Raw genomic sequence first — 20,058 nt, 5'->3', positions numbered from 1 at the left:
TGATGGAATGCTTGCAAAACTGTGTTATTAAGGAAGAATTGTAGCTTACCCTGTCAACTTTTGGAGGCAAGTTAGTTAACTTTGGTGAAGTCACAAAAACAAATATAAAAAATAAAAATACATTAGAAATAAATATAAATATATTAAAAATATCATTGAATATGCTGAGTTGGAGGAAACCTATCAAGCTCATCGACTCCTGACCCTGCTCTGGGTGCCCCACGAATCCCACCACGTGCGTGGGAGCATTATCCAAATGCTTCTTGAGCTCTCTTTATAATAATGTGATAAAAATCTTAAGCATATAAATATAGTAAATATGTATATTTTAACTATCAATACATTAAAAAATAATACAACAAATAAAAATCTCTTGTACCAGTAGTGCGTCTCCGGCGGCGGCGGGGCCCGACCTCGCGCCTTTCCCGCCGTGCGCAGTCCTCCGGGGCAGCAGGGGGCGCTGCGCGCGCGCGGGCGGCGCTCTGCCCCCGCGGGCCCGTGAGGAGGCGCGCGGAGGCGCCGCCGTGTCCATCATGGCGGCGGCGCTGTCGGGGCCGTTGCGCCCCGAGCTGGCCCAGGCCGTGTCCCAGGCGCGGGTCCTGGTGGTGGGGGCCGGCGGCATCGGCTGCGAGCTGCTCAAGAACCTGGTGCTCACCGGCTTCAGCAGCATTTACGTGGTGCGGGTCGATGCCGGGGCGGGAGATGAGGCGCTCCGGGGCTGGCGGGCGGGGGGAGGCCGAGCCCGGGGCCGCGGGTGCAGCTCGGCGGGGCGCGGTGTCGGCGGGGCCGCCCCGCGCTGCGTGCGCGGTTTCAAAGCGCCCCGGCCCGCCAAAGCCGCCGCGGCACCGCCGGGCCGGGGCGCCACAAAGGGGCCGCGGCCTGCGCGCCATCGCCGCCCCCCCCTCAGCCCCGGCTCCCGCCGGAGCTCCTCCTTCCCCCGCCGAGGTCCGGCCGCCGTCCTGGCAAGGCCGTGTATCTCCGCGAGGCCGCCGATGGAACCGCCCGGGAGACTGCGCTGTGCCGTGCTTGCTGCCCGGCGGTGTCCTGAAAGTCTTTAGTTTTGCCGAGTGCCGCTTTTGCCGGTGCTGGGAGTGGTGGTCCGGTGATGAATTGAAGCGACAAACCCCCGGGAGCGGTGAACTGTGCTTTTACATCCCGGGCTGTAAACCCGCCAGTGCTGGCGCTTCCCGAGGGCTCGTGCTTTCACTTTTGCTTCCAGATACTAATCTGTGAATGCGTACAGGAAGGGCAAATGTGCGAGGGTAGTAATGAAAAAGAGATAGAGAGAAATACTGTTGGTGAAACTATGATTTCCCGGTGTCCAGACTTTAGTGGTTTCTTATTGTAGTAGGGAAGAGCATATGGTTTTAAATCTAGCTAGAGCATAGGTCTGTTTCCTTCAATATCTTTTTACTAACGTGCCCAGCAGTCGTATCTGAGAGTTTTGTGTGTCAGGTTGTGAGGAGTTTGGGTTTGCAGTCAGACTTGTTGAGCAGAGCAGCACATATCTAAAACCACATCAACTTCTAGGAGAAAACGGTTACTGGTTTGCCTTGTTATTCTTACATCTTGGGCTTTCCTATTGGAATGCTTTTTAAATGCTTGTAGAATGTGTTTAATTCCAAATTTTCCTTTGGGTTCAGAGCCTATCCAATTTGAGCATTACACCAGGGAAATAAATAACTGCAGAGGAGTGGAAACATTTTCTGCGCTGTTCCCCTCTTTTTCCCCCTACTCTGCTGTGTCAGTTACGTACTCCTGCAGTCCATTATAAAAGAGCTTAAAGCTCCCGATTTTCCAGTTAGTCAATAGGCGTAAATCTCATCGGGTGTCCTTGTTGTTTCACTTGTTGTCGTTTGGGGGTTGGTATTGCCTTTCAAGGCTGACTTGGTGAGACTCCATTAACTTAAATGCACGTTGGATCAGGGCTGTTTTCATATGACAATATCACTGGCAGTGTTTTGTGCAAGAAATAATGTTTTGATAACATAGGGAATGGAACAGGTGGGTACAAGACAAGACCAGAGCAAAAGAAGACTTACAAACCAAAGAGAGAATTTGATGTTAGCAGAATAAATTGCTTTTGTCAACATTTGTGGTATTGTTTTCCTGGGTTATTAAATATTAACAAACTGGAATATCTGAAAATAATTTTTACTTTTATAAGTAAGTTGTAAACTTTTTTAAAGAATATTAATACTAAAGAAAAAAATAATAGTTTCAAATATCAGACAACTGACTAATATGTGAGTTAAGTATAATGTCTCAAAAGGCATACCCTTGTCCTATGAATGAAGAACAAAATTATGTTTTTTATCAGGATCCAGATCTGGATTAAGAACATGAGTAAATGTTTTTAAGTTATGATGCCTTTTCTTCCAGGTTACCAAAATGGAAACAGTGTAGTTGTCTTATTAGTGAGCTGTTAAATTTTCATCATTCTTGGCTAGACTGAAGCTTCTCTTGAGGTCTAATGGTCTCATGTTTTCTCTCTGGAGAATTCCCTTTGCTCCCTGTAAAACTGTAATTCTTGTTCTCAGCAGGAGCTGATGTCTCTTGTCATCCTCTCCAGCTGAAATATTTTAGCGAGGCTTTAACAGAGTTTTGCACTTTACTCTTTTCCCTTGAAATTCTTGGGCTTTCTGGCTTTGGACTAAGCAAGTTTTCTGTGTCTTTTGAGGAAGGAACAGAGGTAGAAATGTGAATTATGCAAATACCATTTTCATGAAAAGAGACAAGGCCACAGGTAGTTACTGTGATACTGTGGTAGTAATGTTCGCAGTCATAGCTCTATAATATATTTTCAAAATATTGTATCTTTTCTGTTTGCTGTATATCCACAGGCACTTTTGTTAACTGTTTAAACAAAACTGTAGCTATTGGAGTTTTTAGTATGTTAAAACTTAGTCCTTCAATTGACAATACTCCAGTCAGAAAGGAGGTGGATTAATCTGGAGGTTTGGATCTCATGCAGAGGATGTTCAATGAGTGTGTGCTGTGCTTTTTTCGTAATTCAGGTTTGGTTGATGAAGTCAGAAGCGTGTGAGAACACCCTGAGCAGGTCACATGTAAACTTCACTGCACAGTCAGTCCCAGAGTGCTCTCTGGGTAGCTGAAGGTGTTACTGTGCTGGGTATGGCAGCATTACCCGGGGGAGTTCGGGAGAAATATCTCTGATGCTCAGAAAAAGTCTGCTTGTTAAAAGTGTTAAGGACAGAAGAAGACTTCTAGAAAGAGTTGTTGAGCAAAGAAACTTTAATTGCATGACAAGTAGCGGTAACAAAGCTAGGAATAAATGCCAAACTTCTAGTTAAATCTTCTTAATTCTTGTGGGGGCTAAAGATATTGGAATTTATGCTGTTCCTGTGTATATTTATAAATAGAAACAGCTGTTAGGGGAATTGCAGTCCTGACATCCTTTGTGGTCTTTATTATTAAACATTTTGATTGTGTGATTGGATTTCTTTTTTTATAGCTAGACTTCATAATTTGTTAATGTGCGCTTGGGCAGTTAGTCCCGGGGGCAGGCAGTAAAGGCTTTTGCCCTGCAGTGTATTTGTAGGACGGCTGTGCAGCCCTTGGTTTACTAATTCAGGTGCTTAAAGCCATGCTCTACAAAGCGGAAGGACCAGTTGGTTTGGAGCAGCCTTTCCTGGGCCTGGGGTAAGCACTGAGCCAGTGCTTAGGGTGGGTGGTACAGGGAGAGGCTGGCTGGACCTGTCTCCGTGGATTTCTGCATTTTCCCATCTGAGTTAGTGCTGTGCTCCTCAGGAATTGCCACTAAAATCTTTATCTAGTGCAAGCAGGACAGTTGGTGTTGGCTTTTCCTCACTGCTGTGTGGATGTATCTCAAGTCTGGTGCATTTTCAGCAGGGGCTCTCTGCAGAAGGTTTGTTCTCATGTAGCCCTGCACTTTTGTCATGGTCTTCTGTCACTGATAACGTGGATTCCAGAAGATAATTAGGTGACCACTTGTGCCTCTTCAGTTGCTCTAGTGCTGATGTAACACCTGAAAGGTCTGAGAAGGGGTCTGTAAAATTTCTGCATTTTGGCCAGCTGTCTTTTCTTCAAACTGTTAATGGTTTTGTTCCTTTTCTTCCTGTGAAAGTGAAATGCCTTTCTTGTGTGTTTATAGATTGATTTGGATACTATTGATGTCAGCAATCTCAACAGACAGTTTCTGTTTCAGAAGAAACATGTTGGAAGATCAAAATCACAGGTGAGGAAGAAGTCAAAGCTCAAACCTCATTACTCAGCATTATTTTGTGGATAATGTTAGAAAGGTGTCACAATTTAGTTTCTGCTGGGAGGAGGTAAGTGTTGGTTAGTTGATCGTGGCTGTTCACAGCATTTCATTATTAGAGTATTTAAATCTCTTAAGGTAGTCAACTTACTCGATACACAGCTGGTATCAAGTCTGTCTTTCAGAAGGAAGGAAGAAATAATAAGTCTTTTTTTTGTTTTCTTTTTTTTTGTTTTGTTTCTAGGTTGCCAAGGAAAGCGTGTTACAGTTTTGTCCAGAAGCTAATATTATAGCTTACCATGATAGCATCATGAAGTATGTTTGGTTTTAAGCTCTAATTACATGTTTGATTTGCAAATACTGTGTTCTTTAAATGCTACAATGGTGTGTTTTAGGGTATTTTACAAAGCTTCCTCAGTAAGGAGAAATAGCTGTAAATGTGAACTACCACACACCTGAGTGGGAGTGTGGCTTTTGCATGGGTTTTAAGCTCTGGTAGTAAGCTGTAGTAATTTGTGTCTGTTTTTCATTTTATTGGCAACATTTGCCATATGAGTTTCTACTTTGTAAGGATGTCTTGATGTCTTGAGCAATAATTAAATTAAAGGACATGTTGAGTCTGTGATTAAAACAATTAAGTCCTTTATGTGTGTGTAGGTAACTGTCATTTATATATGCCCCAAGCTGTCGAAATTTAGTCTTTATAATCTGCAACCAATGAGTAGGGTACAAGACTATGTAGAGTTCCATTAGCTGTTCTCCATGTTTTGGTTTATATTTGCCCCAGTTTCTAAAAAATTAATATTCCGTACCATGGGGGTTTGAACTGTGATGTTGCTATTACCCAGTGAAACACTGACTCACTGCATCCTTCTCCTGAAACTGTTCATCCTGTTTCCTCTTTTCTCTCTCCTTTTCTCCACCTTCTCCTTTAAGTCATAAAAATGCAGTGTAGAGATAACGGAAGTGTCAGGATTTAAGGCTGCATGTGTTGGCTCCTCAGGGTATGGCCACACAGTCAAACCAACGGAGCTATCACAGCACAATTAATTATGCACAGTCTGATGAGCTGTGGTAATTACAGTGTGCATGTTTCAGCCACAGCTGATGGTTTTTAAGGTCAGTTGCCACAGCTCAGCCAATTTACTCATTAGGTCAGAGTAGTTTAATCACTTTCCCTTGTCTGCCTGTTTCATTGGTCAAATTAGTACTAATTGCAGTAGCTTCCTTCCAGCAGCGTAAAATTCATGCTTTCACCCAGCTTTTAAGAGGGCAGAAGACAAATGGGGCAGTTAAAGGGTAGCTAAATTTATAATATGTGTGGTTTATCACATGAACATCAGTTGCATGTGTAGAGTTTCTGTTGTGCAGTAATAACCAACAACTTGGATGTGCCATTTGAAATGTTGTTTCTGTTTTCTGTAGCCCTGACTATAACGTAGAGTTCTTCCGCCAGTTTACGTTGGTTATGAATGCTCTGGATAACAGAGGTGAAGTTTTCACTATGATTTTATATTGCAGATGTTGTTTGTTCGTTGCTGCAGTGTCATTTGAGTAACAAGTATCCTCCTAACCCACCTGCAGTTGGACGAAGCCTCGTGCTTTGCTAGGAACTTGAGGGGTGCTTAGTGCTTCTGCAGGTGTTCTGAAAGGAAATGTGCACTGCTGATTGCTGCTTCATGGGAACTGCTGGGTACTGTGGGTACAGTGTAGCTTTAGTTGCTTGTGTTTGCTGTGTTTATTAACGTGCAGATATCTTGTGATATCTGGGTAGTGCTCTTTAGAGAAGCAACGTATATTAAAGATAAGTGTGTAGGATGCTAGTTTGAATTTGGAGAAGTAAAACTTCTTTTCTCTTAACTATTCAATTTTTTTCTTTAAAACCCTCTTGACTTGCAGCTGCCCGTAACCATGTGAACAGGATGTGTCTGGCTGCTGATATTCCTCTTATAGAGAGTGGAACTGCAGGCTACCTTGGACAAGTAACTGTTATCAAAAAGGTTAGGTGGGGTGTCACTCTTGTCACTGGCTATTTTATACAACAGGGAGTGGGTGTTTGGAGATAGAGTTACAGTTCATCTGTTAATAGCCCAAACTATCAGTAGCCTTCTCGGAGTGACAAGTAAATGCTTCATTTTTCACCAGGGAGTGACAGAATGTTACGAATGTCAGCCTAAACCAACTCAGAAAACTTTCCCAGGCTGCACAATCCGAAATACGCCCTCAGAGCCTATCCATTGCATCGTGTGGGCCAAGTATTTGTTCAAGTAAGTGACTTTAAAAAAAAACGGTTACTGTGGTTCCTTCTTCTGGTTTCTAAGCCTACAGAGAAAGAAATAAAATCTACACACTTTTTTAAAATTTATTATAATGGATTATAAATTAATTTTAATTTTACTTAGATGGATTACAATTAAAACCTCCAGTTCCTTGACCTGGGTTCCAGAGTGGTTATAAAGATGGAAGGTTGATTAGTATGTAGGCCTTGATCTAATAGCACAAAAAAATCTGGCAGAGTAGTTTGGCTCAATAGTGTAGGTTGAGGTTGCTTCATTCTTCATCTTTGTGTGAAGTAAGCACATTTTTCAGTTTAATGCATGTTTTAACAAGTGTAGTTTGTTGGGATCTTGGATATCCCAGAGGTTCTAAAAATGCATTTAGTAGTGCAGTATAAATATTAGGCTGAATATTGGGTGAGCTACTGAGTGAGTTATACAGAAAACTGTTTTGCTAAATTCATTTTTGTATTGGGCGTCTTGTGTTGTCCGTGTTAAGTCTACATGTGATGAATGCCAGCATTGCTTTAAAAAGCAATGTATGAAGTGGCAGTCTGTCTGAAAGCAAGAATCCTAAAATGAATATAATATATCCATTAGCAAATATTTGAATCTTTAACCAGACATGCTGAAATTCTAGTCTTGTTGTTGTTGTTAATTGTTATATAGCCAGTTGTTTGGAGAAGAAGATGCTGATCAAGAAGTCTCACCTGACAGAGCTGACCCTGAAGCTGCCTGTGAGTGTGATATAAGCTGGTGGCTTACCCTGTTACTGAAATGTTCTGTTTCAGAGATTATGACTCCTTTCTGTATGTTTCTTAAGCTTAGAGAGTTCTGCTCAGTTTTCTTTAAAGAAGATTCTGTTTCTGGCCTCTGGGAGGTATGTATTTTGAACAGACTACTGCGTGGTAGTTGTGGTCACTCTGCATTTCCCACTCTTAGATGAGGGTTTGCAGGGAACTTCAGGAATTGTGTTTGAGCCCTTCTAGCCTGCAACAGTTCACCATTAATCTACATGGGAAATATGCCCATTTTGAGTGATATTTTTAGTATTTTTAGTATTATTCAGTATTTTTCTGTAAGGACAGTAATCATAGTTACTATGAGGTGAATAAGCATCATTGTTGGTTGCTTCTTTTGGATCCTTTGATAGATGAATGGACTTGGGAGGGGGAGCTTAGAGGATCCTCTGACTCTTCAAATTCTTTGAACATCATGTAATGATCGCTGGACAGGTTGTTCCTACAGGAAGTGCAGAATGAAATAGGTGAGTCTTAGAAAGAGTGGCAATATAAAGTCACTTAAAACAATGGCTGCTGAAGTAGTTGACAGGTAGCAAATGCAATGCCCTGTAAGTGAAGACAGGAGGGCAGTTAGAGGAGTGCTGAGCTGGGGCCTGGTGTCTGCACAGGCAGACTGCCCACACTCAGGGTGCTGTGCTCGCACAGAGCTGGCAGTATCTGGGTTTGACCCTAGCTGGTGGCTCAGCACCGCACAGCCCTCGCTCACTGCCCCGCCCAGAGCAGGGAGAGTCACACAGAGCGAACCTCACAGGCTGGGAGAGGAGCAGCTAATAATGGAAACAAGTATGTAATACTATTGAAAATAATTGGAATAAAGAAAGGGGGAATAAAACTCAAACAAGTGACGCAGTTGCTGACTGCCTGCTGGCCAGTGGATGCTCAGCCAGTCCCTGGGCAGAGATCAGTGCCCCCCAGCCAGCTCCCCCATTTTATGTGCTGAGCAGGATGCCCTGAGGTCTGGAATATCCCTGTGGCCAGTTCAGGTCAGCTGTCCTGGCTCTGCTCCCTCCCAGCTCCTTGTGCTCCTGCTCGCTGGCAGAGCACAGGAAACTGAAAACTCCTTGACCTGGAGTAACCTCTTGGCAACAGCTAAAACATCAGCCTGTTACCAACATTATTCTCATGCAGAATCCAGAACACAGCACCAGGCCACCTACTAGAAAGAAAATTAACTCTCTCCCAGCCCACGGCAGGACATCCAGGGAAGAGTCAATGCAACATTTATAAAGGGAAGTCATGCCCAGCACAGCTCTGTGGGTCCGTGGAAGGAATCAGCAAGCCTGTGCAGAGCGTGTCTGGTTTAGGCTGTTCAGAACGTGCAGGGGGCAGATCCAAAAACTGTTGAGGGGAACCTGAGGGACATAAGCAGCTAAGGGGACAAAAAAGGTTGAAGATTCTGAAGTGGATAAACTACTTGAATGATAGAGATAAATGGTGATTAGAGGAGGCTCAGATGGGAGATGTGTGATGTTCAGCACAGATGATTAGGCAAAGTCGCTCAGAATAAAAAAGATGAGGACTTCCTGCAAAAAGTAGTAGAAAGCTTCACAATACAGAATGACTGGGCAATGATACATGAGGCAGATAAATATGAAATAATGCAAATGATGGATTGGTGAAAGTGGGGGAAACTTTCACAAATTTAGTGATGGTAACAGTGATGGTGTCTGAGTTGATTTTTCTCATTCAGTCGAGACATTTATAGATAGTTCTATGAAAACTCAATCAACCTGATTATTAGAAATCATTATAGCAATTGTTGGATGTGACTGGGAAAAAAAGAAAATTATCAGCATCTTTATAGAGAACTTTTTGAATAAAAAGAACCAGAGATAGGAAACTGATTTTTTTGTTTGTTTGTTTCTTTTGAAATCCCAACCAAAGTAAGACTCTTTAGCCAGAAGAGAGACTACTACAAGGAGGTGGTAAGACATTTCTGAAGTAGCAACATTATGTGGAGAAAATTAGTGGGAAACAATTGTTCATTGTTTCTGCCAGTCAAGGAGTTGGGTGGTATCAAGTTAAATCAGTGAGTTGCAGAGGCAAAGACGAACAGGCATACTGTGCCTAATTCAGCTTTTGTTGGGTGCAATAAAGTAATTTTATGCTCCCTGCATAATTTTTGTAATTGACTCTGGGGGTAATACTTGGATGGGATTTTTTTTTTTTTTTTTTTAATATTGGCTATCATTTATTAATAGGGGAGCCAGCAGAAGCAGAAGCCAGAGCACTAGCATCCAATGAAGACGGTGAGATTAAACGTGTTTCAACTAAGGAGTGGGCTAAATCCACTGGCTATGATCCAGTTAAACTTTTTACTAAGGTATCTTCTTTATGCAAAATAAATGTCTTTATTTGAAATGTATGAGGTGCTGTAAAGTTAAGTCAAACCCCAGCTTGGACATTTAATGCTAATTATTAAATTATTAAATTTAATAATTTAATCAATTATGTGATCGTGTTGTGACATCCCCCATTTTGCTGTTGTGTTGGTCTCTTGCAGCATTTGTTATTTTACAGGATTCCATCTGCATCTGTAGGGCTGGCTGCACAGCCTGGCCACTCTGTGCTGACAAAACTCCATTGCAGTTACTTGTAATGGGAAGGGGTCTGTTTCACCTCTGGAATTGCACTGGGCATAATTAGAACCAATCTGAGGACCTAAAAGCTGTCAGTCATCTGTGCATTATCAGCCCCTGGCATAAGAAAAAACAGATTTCGGAGATTCTGTTCTAAATAGTTACCAAAAGTGGATAAATAGAGGAAAGGAGCTTGAATGTAATGTTCATAGGTAGCAATAACTTTTCTTTGGAAATCCCTTGGCATGTTCATTCACTTGTCTCAGAGAGGGCATGCAAAGAATTATATGGATGGCTTTAGTAGGCAGGTGAAACCACTGTCTGAACTACTGTTTCTTGATTTTTGACTTTACTCCTCCCCAGATTAACCAGAGTTGTGTCTGCTCTATGCAATGAATGTTAGAAAGTGGGGAATAAGCTTTTAGAAACTTCCTATGTAGTTAAAAATACTGTCAAGGAGAAAATCAGAACCTCATCAATGTATGCTGATTTTTCAGTCTTGGGGTTTTTATTCCCCTTTCATTTGATTTTTTTTTTTTTTTTTCCCATGTTTCCTAGCTTTTCAAAGATGACATTAGATATCTGCTGACAATGGATAAGCTGTGGAGGAAAAGAAAGCCTCCAGTGCCACTGGACTGGGCTGAGGTACAAAAGCAAGGTAACTGTCCCATCTCCTACTGTACATTTTAAATCATATCTGCTGTTTATTAATGCAGCTCTGTGATATGTACATTTTTTTACTGCCACAGTTGAGTTCTGGTTATGAAGATATTAATTCTTTACACTTCCTGAAGATTTCAAGTTTTTGTCAACATAGACTACAGTTTTTCTAAGACTGTTTTGGCAGTTGTTGTTTTAGATGCTCAGTATTGGCTGTAGAAAATACACATTTAAGAAAATTATGTCAACTTATTCTAGGACACCTTACCATAAGCACTTATCTCATAAGATTTATCTCTGAAAGTTGTTTGGTTGATTTTTTTTTTTATTCTGTATTTTGTGTACGTTTAGGTGACAGATATCATAGTATAGTTGCAGTTTTAAATGCAGATTTGTTGCAAAATATTTGGGCTACTGTAGGTTAAGGATATTATTCTTCAATTTAGAAAATACTGAATTTTGCTGAAATTGGAAAGTTAGAGAGAACTTCTGTGGAACTTAAAAATATTCCTGATCCTTTTTTTTTTTTTTTTTTTTCCTTTTCTTTTTCCCCAAAGAGGAAAACACATCTGACAAGCAGAATGAGAGCTCTGCAGTGTTGAAGGATCAGCAGGTTCTCAGTGTCAGGAGCTATGCAGACCTGTTTTCAAAGAGTGTTAAAACCCTGAGTCTTCACCTGGCTAAGAAGGCTGATGGAGAAGCACTTATATGGGATAAGGTTAGTTTGCCATCTATAAACTCTACATGTGTAGTACAAGTGTCAGTTGGGCTCATTCAGTTTCCTTCTAAAATGATACTACTTAGAACGAAACTATCTGGAACCTTATGGAAACACTTCCCATATGTAAACAAATACATTCTTTAAACACTGTATTGTGTAATTCACTGAGGATAAGGATTAACTGCTGTGTTGTGAAATACTTAATTCACCAAATTCTCCAGCTCATAAAAGCACAAATTCAAAAGTATTTGTTGTATGTTGATTCTTGAAAATATTTTAATAATGCAACTTCTTTTTTCCCTTCTTACCTGTTTCCAAAACATTCTCTTAGCCAGGTGTCAGTAGCTGGGGTTTCACTGAGGTTATGAGCAATCAGCTGCTGATGGGTGTGCAGCACAAGTTCTGTTGAAGAAAACAAGGATTTTCTCTTTTATCATCACACACAGTACCACTTGCAGTCAGTTATCATTTGGCAGAAGGAAAAAGTAGTCTGTAAATATGGTGGCGGGGGGGGGACAAAATAGTAAAAGATTACTACGACCAATAGTACAAATACTTCTCTCTGAAACACCCAGTATTTGAAACTGATTTAAAGAGTTAAAATTCAATGTTGAAAATGTTTGAAACATTGTACGACTTAGGATTTAAACATTTTATAACTTATAAAGCATTTTATTATTACGAATATACCAATTTGCTACTAAAATACATGTTCAGAAACTGTAGTTAGTATTTAAAGTACTACTGCTGTGAGTACACCATCTGAAAGGCGAAGTATATTGACTTTGAAATGGAATTTTGTACAGAATTTTTTTGTTGAAATTCAGATTTTTAAGGTTTTAGGAACCGTGTGTTGCAAACTCTTCCCAATGAGTAATCAGATTTATCAATGCTTTCTGTATTAACTTCCTTTTAGGATGACCCTTCTGCCATGGATTTTGTCACTTCTGCTGCAAACCTCAGGATGCATGTTTTTGGAATGAGTATGAAGAGCAGATTTGATATCAAGTGTAAGGACAAATTGTAGCATACTTTTATTTAAATTATAATCTTGTTTTCTTTTGCTGTTAAAAACCTGCATATTCATGTTTGTTTTGCAGCAATGGCAGGAAATATTATCCCAGCTATAGCTACTACCAATGCAGTGATAGCTGGGCTGATAGTGCTGGAGGGTTTGAAGATTTTATCGGGGAAGATAGATCAGTGTAGAACGGTAAGTGGGAATAAAATGCTTTTGCTTTCTTGCTATTTATTATTTGTTTAGAAGTTACATTTAACGTTTTTCCCACTATTGTGTAGTTTAACTGTCTCTCAGTTGTCACTTCAGTAGATTCTGAATATGCTGGGAACAATGAAAAGAGATGTGCAGGTCTTAAGGATCAATAAATTCCTATGGCTTAATAAAAATTTGCTGCTGGACAGGAGAGAGAGCCAGGCTGCCGTCACTTGCAGTGTGCTTGTTTGGTGTTAGAGCTGTTGGCAGGAGCTGCTCAGTCAGCACGAGGTGCACTGGTCGTGTGAGACTCCTGCTCAGCAGGCACAGCAGAGAGCATTAAGAGAACAGCACAGCCTGTGAGACCAGGACAAGCAATCTGCAGGAGAGCAGGCTTTAAATGTGCTGATAATTACAGAATAACCTGATTTCTTCTTGTCTGTCCTAAAGATTTTTCTGAACAAGCAGCCAAATCCCAGGAAGAAACTCTTGGTTCCTTGTGCTTTGGATCCACCAAATCCCAATTGTTACGTGTGTGCAAGTAAGCCAGAAGTGACTGTGAAACTTAACACACACAAAGTTACTGTGTTGACACTCCAGGATAAGGTAAATCTTGAGCTACAGTGACAGCTTTCATTTCAGATCTAATACTGTAAATTACTAAAATAAGGTATTTGCTCAGTGTATTTTGACCGAGCATCTCCTCTTTATATTTACTCTACATTTCTGTCAGCTACAAGAAGAGCTGATTAGCCAATATGCTTCTTCCCATGTGTGTTGTATGTCTCGTGAAAGAATGTTTGCATTTTGTAAATTTTGGTGGTTTTAAAGCCTATTCATATCTGAGAGCACAAAACAAAACTTGGATTTCAGTTGACAGTTCAGTAGCTACATTACAGCTGTGGTCACAATTGATTTGTAATTCCGTCATTTTATGAAGCAGTCTAAAAAACTTTCTAGCATATGTGAACCTGTAAGTATCAGACCTCAAAAATACAATCATTTTGTTTGTGGAAGTGAACAAAAAAGTATAGGCTTTCAGCAGATGCCTGAAAATGACACAGAATAATATAATCAACATAATACAAGGTTCTTTTTTAAATAAATCTTTTGAAGTCAGAAATTGAATATATTTTAATATATTTGTATTTTCAGATACTGAAAGAAAAATTTGCTATGGTAGCACCAGATGTACAAATAGATGATGGAAAGGGAACTATCCTGATCTCTTCAGAAGAAGGTGAAACAGAAGGTATGTATGCTCCTGGGGGTTTGGGATAAGAGCACATAAACCCTTGGAAGGGACTCTGCAGAGTCGGTGTGTAGCAGATGTTGCAGTGCTCACCCTGTGGATTAGTGTTTGGAGGGGACTGGGTTTGCAAGTGTTCTAAATGGCTTGAGGGTAGGCAGGGGCGTTGTGTGCAAGCTGCATGTGCAGTTCAGCTTTCCTGCACAAAGCACTGCTCAGCTGGTGTGTCAGCATTCCTCTCAGGAACAGGTACTGCCTGCAAACCCCCTGCATCTGCTGGATCGTACGTGGTGCTCGGTTCATGGTGCCAGAAACCATCTCCAAATGTTCCCAAATGCAGTAATTGTGAAGTGCTTGAACATGATGGCATGAGGAGTAAATAAATCAAACATAAGTAGCTTTAGCTCCCAATAGGTTTAAATGTCAGCTTTTAATTTAAACATAGCTAATATTGTTAATCCTGCATAAAAGTTCCATTAAAGTGCTCCATAAAAGTGCTTCATATTTATTCAGGTGATCTTTCAATAAATAACTCTATAAACTGCAGGTTTTTTACTATTTTTGTAGCAAATAACCACAGGAAATTATCAGACTTTGGAATTCGAAATGGCACTCGACTACAAGCAGATGATTTCCTCCAGGACTATACTCTGTTAATCAATGTGCTTCATAGGTAAGGATTCTGAAATAAGGATCTTTTGTGTATACACATAGAACAGTTCCACAGGGAATTTTTCACTCACAGTTTAAATACATGAACAAAGTTCAAAGATTAAACTGCTAAAAGGAAATATAGAGGCAAAAGAGGAATGGTTATTTTTATGAAATTATAGTTTAAGGATTTTTGTTTGGTTTTGTGTCTTTTTTGTTGTGGTCTTACTTTGTTGTGGTTTAGTTTTTTACAACAGTTAACTGAAAGAGGTTTACATCACAGAATCACAGAATGTCTAGGTTGGAAGAGACCTTCAAGATCATCGAGTCCAACCCATGCCCTAACACCTCAACTAAACCATGGCACTGAGTGCCATATCCAGTCTTTTTTCAAACACAGGGATGGTGACTCCACCACCTCCCTGGACAGACCATTCCAGGACTTTATCACTCTTTCCGTGAAAAACTTTTTCCTAATACCCAGCCTCTATTTCCCTTGGCACAGCCTGAGACTGTGTCCTCTTGTTCTGCCAGTTGCTGCCTGGAGCAAGACTGACCCCACCTGAGCACAGCCACCTTTCAGGGAGTTGTAGAGAGTGATAAGGTCACCCCTGAGTCTCCTTTTCTCCAGGCTAAACAACCCCAGATCCCTCAGTCGCTCCTCACAGGGCTTGCGTTCCAAGCCCCTCACTGGCCTTGTTGCCTCTTCTGATTGTGCTCAAGGGTCTCAATGTCCTTCCTAAACTGAGGGGCCAGAACTGGACACAGCACTCAATGTCCTTCCTAAACTGAGGGGCCAGAACTGGACACAGCACTCAATGTCCTTCCTAAACTGAGGGGCCAGAACTGGACACAGCACTCAATGTCCATCCTGAACTGAGGGGCCAGAACTGGACACAGCACTTGAGGTGCAGCCTCACCAGTGCTGAGTACAGGGGCAGAATGACCTCCCTGCTCCTGCTGGCCACACCATTCCTGATCCAGGCCAGGTGCCATTGGCCTTCTTGGCCACCAGGGCACACTGCTGGCTCATGTCCAGTTGGCCGTGGACCAGTACCCCCAGGTCCCTTCCTGCCTGGGCACTGTCCAGCCACGCTGTCCCCAGCCTACAGCATTGCAGGGGGTTGTTGTGGCCAACATGCAGGACTCTGTGCTTGGACTTAATAAACTTCATCCTACTGGACTCTGCCCATCCATCCAACTGTTCCAGGTCTCTCTGCAGAGCCATCCTCCCTTCCAATAGACCCACACACACCCCCAGCTTAGTGTTGTCTGCAAATTTACTAATGAAAGACTCAATCCCCTCATCCCTGCCATCAATAAAAATACTGAACAGAGCTGGCCCCAGCACAGACCCCTGAGGGACACCACTGGTGTCTGGCTGTCAGCTGCATGCAGCACCGTTCCCCACCGCTCTCTGGGCCCGGCCATCCAGCCAGTTCCTAACCCAGCACAGAGTGCTCCTGCCCAAGCCACGGGCTGCCAGCTTTTTCAGGAGTGTGCTGTGGGAGACAGTGTCAAAGGCCTTGCTGAAGTCCAAACAGACAACATCCACAGCCCTTCCTGCAGCCACCAGGTGGGTCACCTGGTCATAACAGGAGATCAGGTTGGTGAAACGACCTGCCCCTCCTAAACCCATTCTGGCTGGGTCTGATACCCTGGCCATCCTGTAGGTGCTGCATGATGAGACTCAGTATAAACTGCTGCTTTTCCTTACCAGGTACTGAGGTCAGGCTAACTGGCCTATAATTACTAGGATCCTCCTTCTCACCCTTTTTGTGAATGGGTGTCACACTGGCCAGCTTCCAGTCGCCTGGAACGTCAGTAATTTGTTGTTACACAGCATAAGAATACATTGCAAAAACAATTTAACTTTTGGGGCAACCAACAAGCAAGAAACTGGCATTTAAAAAAAACCCTAAAATTTAGGCAGGCAAAAACCTCCAGCCTGCTAGGATAATAGATCCTCTATGTGTCCACCTGTGTTCAGAAGTCCCTCTGAAGTAGCTGAGATGTGTATTTGACCCAGGGTAAGTAATATACACACACAGAAACTCACACTGCATGTTCAGTAGAACTGTGCTGTTAAGGAAGAAAGGTAAGCTCAGGCAATGGTTTTTCTGATTCCCAAGCATTTGGAGTTCATAGCACTGGCTGGAATAGTGTTTAGGAATAGACAAAGCATAAATTATAAAAGAGGACTGAACAGATTTTCCTCTTTTTTCAGTATGTTTTCTCATTTTGTTACAGTTGCAGGGTGCTGTAATACTTGAATGGGGGTTTTTTTTTGTGTAAAAGACAGGATTTTATTTTCTGGCTGTTTAAAAAAGTGTATTTTTCTGCAGTGAAGACCTAGGAAAAGATGTAGAATTTGAAGTTGTTGGTGATGCCCCTGAAAGAATTGGCCCTAAACCATCAGAACCAACATCCAGGATCATTAGCAATGGTAGTGATGATGGAGCACAGCCCTCAACATCAACAGGTAATGAACTGTAATCAACATTAAAAAAAACAGACTTTCTCTAGTGCAGTTCCACTACAGTTGTCTTCTGTTTTAACTTTGCCAATACAATGTAAAGGGCATTTAAGTTGCCTCTGTATATAACTAATACTAAATAGAAAAATGCACATTTACAACTTTTACAAAGAGCACAAAAGGCACAAAAGTTTATAGTACATACACTTTGAAATTGTATTATTTACCTGGTGTTCCTTTGCTTGTAAGATATGTGCACAGATTCAAGGCACAAAGTATGTAGTCTCTTCCCTCTTGCTTGAGGGAAAGCTAAATTCTAAGAGTATTGCTAAAATTTCCTCCAAACTGTTAAATTAAAAAATGCATAATTTACCATAATAAATAAGTTTTACAGTGAATTTGTGTTTAAAACCAAACAAAATCAACTAGATGCCTTGAAAGTTCACATTTGATTCCCTCTTCCCTTCTTCATACTATCCATTGTTACCCTTTAGCTCTGTAAGTCTGCTCACCCTTCCACTTCTCCCTCTCTTTGAGGCTTCTCTCCTGGGAGTTGTGCTGAGTGCAGTAGGGAAAGGAGAGGTTGCTCTGCAGCTTGGTGTGTGCAAAACTTCTTTTCCCAACAACTGCTACAGACAGCAGCAATTCTGCAAAAAAAGTCTTGCTAACTACCGCATTTCCCGTGTTTTTTGGCTTATTGCAGTATTTTCCACACCTGTGGAAGGAAGGAAGGAATACCAGTGTGAAAACCATATTTTATAGTAATTTCAGGAACATTTAAGATACTCTCGCAGTTGCACGGCAAAGAATGTGGATAAAGCTCCAATTTTTTACGTATGAAAACTGGTTTGAGAGGAGAGTGTCTTTGCAGGATCCCTTTGAATCCCAAACCCCTCTCTTGCAGCTCCAGAGCAGGACGATGTGGTGATTGTTGACTCTGAGGACGAAGGTACTTCCAGCAACGCTGACGACGCGGAGAACAAGAGCCGCAAGAGGAAACTGGAGAAGGGCTGTGAGTGCGCGGGGGCCAAGAGATCGCGCGCTGAGCAAGAGCAGGACGACCTCATGATCGTGGAGTCCGAGGATGAGGGGGCTTCCAGCGGCCTTGGGGAGGAGAACAGGAGCCACAAGAGGAAACTAGAGGAGAAAGGGTGCGAGTGCGTCGGGGCAAAGAGCGTGTGCTGAGCTAAGAGCGAGATGAAGAGCATTTGGGGAGCCTCCAAAGGCCCCTCGAAAAAGTGATTCACACAATGTCATACTGTAACAGCAAATTGTGGTGGGATGTGAAAAATGTGCAGAACTAGACTAACTCTAAAGCCTTGGTTCAAAGTGGATACCAAATCTGTCTTAAATAATTTGTGTCTGTTTCTCTTGGTGGTAAAGCTCTCGTATCAATAGACTCTTTCGGAAGTTTTTTTCTGTATTCCATATATTGAATGTAGTAGAAACATAGTGTATGAATTCCTACAGATAAGTATTTACCTAAACAATCATGAAAACAGCATGGTATTTTTTGTAAATACCTTTTAGGTATCGTCCAATGGGACAAAAAAAACCTATAGTAAAAGGGCCATCATCAGATGCCCACATTTTAAGCAACTATATTTTTTAGTTTTCAATGATTACCTTTGAAGTTTCCCATCAGTGACCTGCACATTTGCTTATCCCTTTCCGAGCCCGTGTTGCAAGTGTGACTGCTTCACCTCCAGCATTCACAGAATCACAGATGCTTCAAGAATACCACATTTAGCTAGTCCTAAACATTTTTCACACCCTAAACAAGTAAAGAAGAAAATCCAACAAAGCAAATTAGTGCCATGGTCTAACAGTGTTCTTAAATATCAGCTGGCACTGTGTACATTACTGTAAAACTGTTAATTTACTCCAGTTTTTCAGCTCGTACTGCCTGATATGTCAATGTAAGAAGCAAATTTTTGTGTATTGTTACAGTTTCAGGTTATTTATATTTGATGTTTTGTAAACTCAGATACTGCTACTATACTGTACATCTGATGGACCAAATAAATAACATCTGAAATACTTGCTATATTTGCTTGCACAGTCCAAGATTATGCTGATTTATGGGATTTTACAATGTATAGCCTTCAAAAATTACTGTATTCTTTCCATTTTTCTAAACATAACCTAGTAGTACAGAACTTAAGCTTCACTTGTTTGAGGTGAAAGGGGAATTTTTTAAATAAAACTTTTGTGTATGTTTTTTTTTTTTTCTTGGACAATCAGTTCTTGGGCTCTTGAGCTGCAGCAGTTGCACCACCACACACACACTTTCCCCACCTCATGCCTTCAGAAGGAAGAAAGCTCTGATTTTTATACATTACACTTGGTGTGTAAGACAGAAGTGTAATGTTTTGAATCAGTGTCAAATCCTACTGCATTTGTCTTGGTAACTCTCAAAACTGGCACTGTTGGTTCTCAGAATGCATTAGTTGGCCATTTCTGTACCAAAATCTCCCTCTTTTGTGCCAGGGAGCCAAAACTGCTCCCATTCACAGGTGAGTGTGCAGTGAGCCTTACAGAGCACAGCAGTTGAGCAGCAAGATTTAGTCTGTTATATTTTGCAGGCTGAGTGAATTGTAAAGCAAATGTGAATTTTATAGAAGGAGAATGTTAAAAAAAAAACAAAGGCCAGCTCATCATTGAAAATGCTCTGCGAAACAGCTTCTCTGAGGCAATTAGTGGTTTATTTCTTCTTTTAGGCAGTAACAGTCATATGCCGTGGCTTGTTTGGAGGTGTAATAGTTGACAGTGAAATCCCTTTGAGCTGCTGCTTGGCTGGCAGGAGTGAAGACTGAGGTAAAGATGCAAATAAGGGGCGTTAGAGAAAGGATTTCAGTGCTACAGTGGAAACTTCTTGCCATAAACAGCTGAAGCACTAGAATTTAATGTCTAATGACATCTTCCAAAAATTAAGGCTGATATATTTTAGTTTTAAGCTTTATTAAAAATAAAATCACTGCTTTATTTCACTTTCTAACGTTTTTAAAAACACCGGCGGAGGGTAGAATCCTGGTAACTTAGTGCATTAGTTTTACTGAAGCTGAGAGTGTGAGTTGGAAGTTGAGTGGAGTATGAACTGGATTGAAATGTCCCTGACAGATGCAAGGGTGAAGAAAAGCAAGGGGGGCTCTATTCTGTCTCTCTGGCTGCTCCTCAGCTCATTACT

At 41.5% G+C, this 20,058-nt stretch overlaps 1 protein-coding gene across 3 annotated transcripts; it reads left to right on the top strand.

The window, feature by feature from the left end:
- Positions 1 to 518: 518 nt before the first annotated feature.
- On the top strand, positions 519 to 18,918 carry UBA2 (ubiquitin like modifier activating enzyme 2). Of its 3 annotated transcripts, XM_040075001.2 has the most exons (17): positions 519 to 677; positions 4,136 to 4,219; positions 4,488 to 4,558; positions 5,669 to 5,733; positions 6,143 to 6,243; positions 6,389 to 6,510; positions 7,189 to 7,256; positions 9,524 to 9,645; positions 10,460 to 10,559; positions 11,119 to 11,279; positions 12,199 to 12,292; positions 12,383 to 12,495; positions 12,946 to 13,101; positions 13,651 to 13,747; positions 14,312 to 14,417; positions 16,741 to 16,877; positions 17,776 to 18,918. In XM_040075001.2, exons 1-17 carry the CDS (start codon positions 534 to 536, stop codon positions 18,054 to 18,056), a joined length of 2,022 nt encoding a protein of 673 aa, XP_039930935.1. In that variant the 5' UTR covers positions 519 to 533; the 3' UTR covers positions 18,057 to 18,918. The 3 variants fall into 3 exon arrangements, with proteins under 3 accessions (XP_039930935.1, XP_039930936.1, XP_058278012.1); XM_040075002.2 differs by lacking the exon at positions 4,488 to 4,558 and having other exon boundaries at positions 528 to 677; XM_058422029.1 differs by lacking the exons at positions 4,488 to 4,558; positions 5,669 to 5,733 and having other exon boundaries at positions 528 to 677.
- The last annotated feature ends 1,140 nt before the right edge of the window (positions 18,919 to 20,058 follow it).

This window comes from Hirundo rustica, chromosome 11, assembly GCF_015227805.2.
Source record: "Hirundo rustica isolate bHirRus1 chromosome 11, bHirRus1.pri.v3, whole genome shotgun sequence".
NCBI lineage: Eukaryota > Metazoa > Chordata > Aves > Passeriformes > Hirundinidae > Hirundo > Hirundo rustica.
This window is presented reverse-complemented; position numbering and strand designations above follow the sequence as displayed.